This window comes from Setaria italica, chromosome III (assembly GCF_000263155.2).
Source record: "Setaria italica strain Yugu1 chromosome III, Setaria_italica_v2.0, whole genome shotgun sequence".
In the NCBI taxonomy this organism is placed as follows: domain Eukaryota; kingdom Viridiplantae; phylum Streptophyta; class Magnoliopsida; order Poales; family Poaceae; genus Setaria; species Setaria italica.
Genome location: NC_028452.1, coordinates 10,167,495 through 10,170,299, shown reverse-complemented (window position 1 = coordinate 10,170,299; position 2,805 = coordinate 10,167,495). Strand labels below are relative to the sequence as shown.

At 61.8% G+C, this 2,805-nt stretch overlaps 1 protein-coding gene across 1 annotated transcript; it reads right to left on the bottom strand.

Annotated features, from left to right (window-relative positions):
* Positions 1-1,446: 1,446 nt before the first annotated feature.
* LOC101762150 (nuclear pore glycoprotein p62-like) lies at positions 1,447-2,600 on the bottom strand. The gene is made up of 3 exons (XM_004963540.1): positions 2,191-2,600; positions 1,932-1,947; positions 1,447-1,839 (listed from the first exon to the last, which is right to left on the bottom strand). The coding sequence occupies exons 1-3, from the start codon at positions 2,598-2,600 to the stop codon at positions 1,447-1,449; spliced, it is 819 nt and encodes a 272-aa protein (XP_004963597.1).
* Between the last annotated feature and the right edge of the window lie 205 nt (positions 2,601-2,805).

Sequence of the window (2,805 nt, the reverse complement as noted above, 5' to 3'; positions counted from 1 at the left end):
GCAGTCCTTTGGAGCCTGAGGACAACCCCCAGTCGGGCGACTGGCTTCACCCCGTTCTTCATGGTCTACGGGTCCGAGGCCATCCTGCCCACCGACCTGGAATACGGATCACCGAGGGTCAAGGCGTACGAAGAAGAAGGGAACCAGGCATCGCTTGAAGACACACAAGATCAGCTCGATGAGGCGCGCGACGTGGCCCTGCTGCACTCGGCCAAATACCAGCAGGCCCTACAACATTACCACAGCCGCAAGGTGCAAGGCCGAGCCTTCAACGTTGGCGACCTGGTGCTCCAACTCGTCCAGGATAACAGGGGTCGGCACAAGCTGACTCCCCCATGGGAAGGTCCTTTCATCGTCGCGCAAGTACTACGGCCAGGCACCTACAAGCTAGCGACCCCCGACGGGCATAACTTCGGCAATGCTTGGAACATAGAACAGCTAAGGCGTTTCTACCCCTAGTTTTCATTTCCAAGTTTTGTACATAAACTTTTCTGTAAATTCGAAGATTTCTTTTTACAGAAAAAGGAATTTCAACCCGGTTCTGTTCAAGCTTTTTCCGTCGAGCTCAGGGATATCCGACCCTGGCTTCGCTCCAGGGTCGCATATCCCTCGGGGGCTATCGGGGGCTCCAGCTCAAGCCACTTGGCACCATCTAAAAAACATTTTTTCCTTCCGAGCTGATCCTCCCTCTGATCTTTCGGATATGAAAAGGAGAGAGCGCACGAACGGCGTTCAGGCAAGACTAATCGGACTGCGAAAAACCTACGCCCCAGCGGCTACGGTGCCTTTCGCCCATTAACGCTTACTGACATGCCCGAAAACACGCTCTAAACTTTCCTAGTCCGGAAACGAGAAAGAGGATCGGAAACCTTTTTACGACAAGTTATGGAAAAGGCCCCTATGGCCATTACAAAACGAGTTTGGAACTAATGTATTTACATCTGGGGCGCCAGCCCGACATAGTTAGCTCGCAGGGGGATCTTCGGGAGGGATGGCCTCATCCTCTAAGAGCTTCGCCAGGGCCTCCGCCGGGTGGAACACCGACGCGTCGATCTCGTCCAGCTCGGCCTCGGAGTAGCCGGCGGCGTATCCTCCGCTCATCCCGGCGAAGTTGATGCCAGAGTAATGGGAGCCGTAGACCCCGAAGGCTCGCCGCACGCCGATGTGGAGCGCATCCACGGCAATCTCGCGGGCCTTGCGGTACATCCCGAGGACACGAGCCGTCAGCGAGCTCGACCCCTCCCCCTGGACCACGCCGAGTCCGTCGCAGATAACGCGGACCGCATCCCGCAGGGCGCCGTGCTTACCGCGTTCCGCGTCAAGCAACTCCCTCAGCCGGGCGATTTCGTTTGCAAGAACCACCCGGAAGGACCCACCAAGTTAGAAATCACCGCAACACCACGAAGACACAGAAACGAAAAGGAGTCTCACCGTCGGACCGGGCTTTCAGCTCACGCTCCCGGTCGGCCCCTGGGACACAGCGGTTTGGAGCCCCTGCACTTGCGCCCGAAGCTGACCGACCTCCGCGCCAAGCTCGGCCGCCATCTTCTCAGCCTCGTTCTTCCGAGCTGCCTCGAAATCCCGCTCCTGCCAGGCCTTTTGCCACTCGCGCCGGATGCGCTCGACAGTCTTCTGAAGGGCATCAAGATCTCCCCTCAGCCGTCCGAGCTCCTCGGCATCAAGGCAGGCCTTCTCGGCAGTAGCAGCCTGGAGTTCCTCGTGGTCGAGTTGGGCCTTATCGACAACGGCTTGAAGTTTGGCCTCCGACCGCCGTACGTCCTCCTGCGCGGCTTGCTCGTGCCCTTGCAGGTCGTTGATGACCCCCTGGGCGGCAGCAACCTGCATGGTTAGCTCCCTGGTCTGCTCCCTTTCTAAGTTGAAGCGCTCCCAGAGCCCCCACTCCAGCCGGAGGAAATCAGATTTCCCCTGACTGCATTCTTGGAGAGCCTACAAAGCAATACACCATCAGGGGTAAGGCAACGGGAAAGGGACAATCACCAACAGGAGAGATAACGTACCTGGCTACCAGGGAGGACGACGTTGTCCAACTCGCCCAACACCGAGGATAGAGCTGCGGGGGCGTTGGCGAGGCTGCCCTGCACCGCCTGCCACTTGCGCCGCTCCGCGGCGTCATCCAGGGTGAAGAGGTGCCTCGGTGGGTCCTCACGGGATGTCCAACGCAGGACAGACCATCTCCACACCCTGGGAACAGAAGTGGCCAAAGCCGAGGCGGGAGCCAATCCCGACGCCGCCGTCGAAGCAGGCTCCATCATCCCAGAAGCCGCCGGGTTCGCCGACGGTCCCGGCGCCTGCGCACCTGTCACTGTCGGGGCCGCCGCGGACCCGCCCGACGGCGCCACCGCCTCCAACGCAGGCGGCGGAACAAGTATCCCCGTGGCCACCTCGCCCTCCGCCGCAACCGCCGAGGCAGGCTCCTCCACCCCTGCTGAAGCCCCTCTAGCGGACACCTCCGCCTCCGCCGCCGGTGCCACCTCCGCCGGGACCTCTGGGGTGGAGGTCCCCACTTCCGTCGCCGCTGCCTCCTCCGCCGCGGCCGCGGAGGCAAGCACTCCCTCCTCTGTCGCCGCCGCCGTCCCCATCGCGGCTGCAGGGACATCCATCCCTGTTCCCGTCGCCGCCGTTCCCTCCGCCTCATCGGCGTCGAGGTCGATCACCTCCCCGGCCTGAGGGCCCTGGGGAACGACGCTCTACATCGAAGGGTTGGCCGAAGAAGCGGAAGGCGGAGCGGGGTCCACGCCCTCTCCCGCGCCCGATGGCACCACCATTCCACCAGTCGCCGTCACG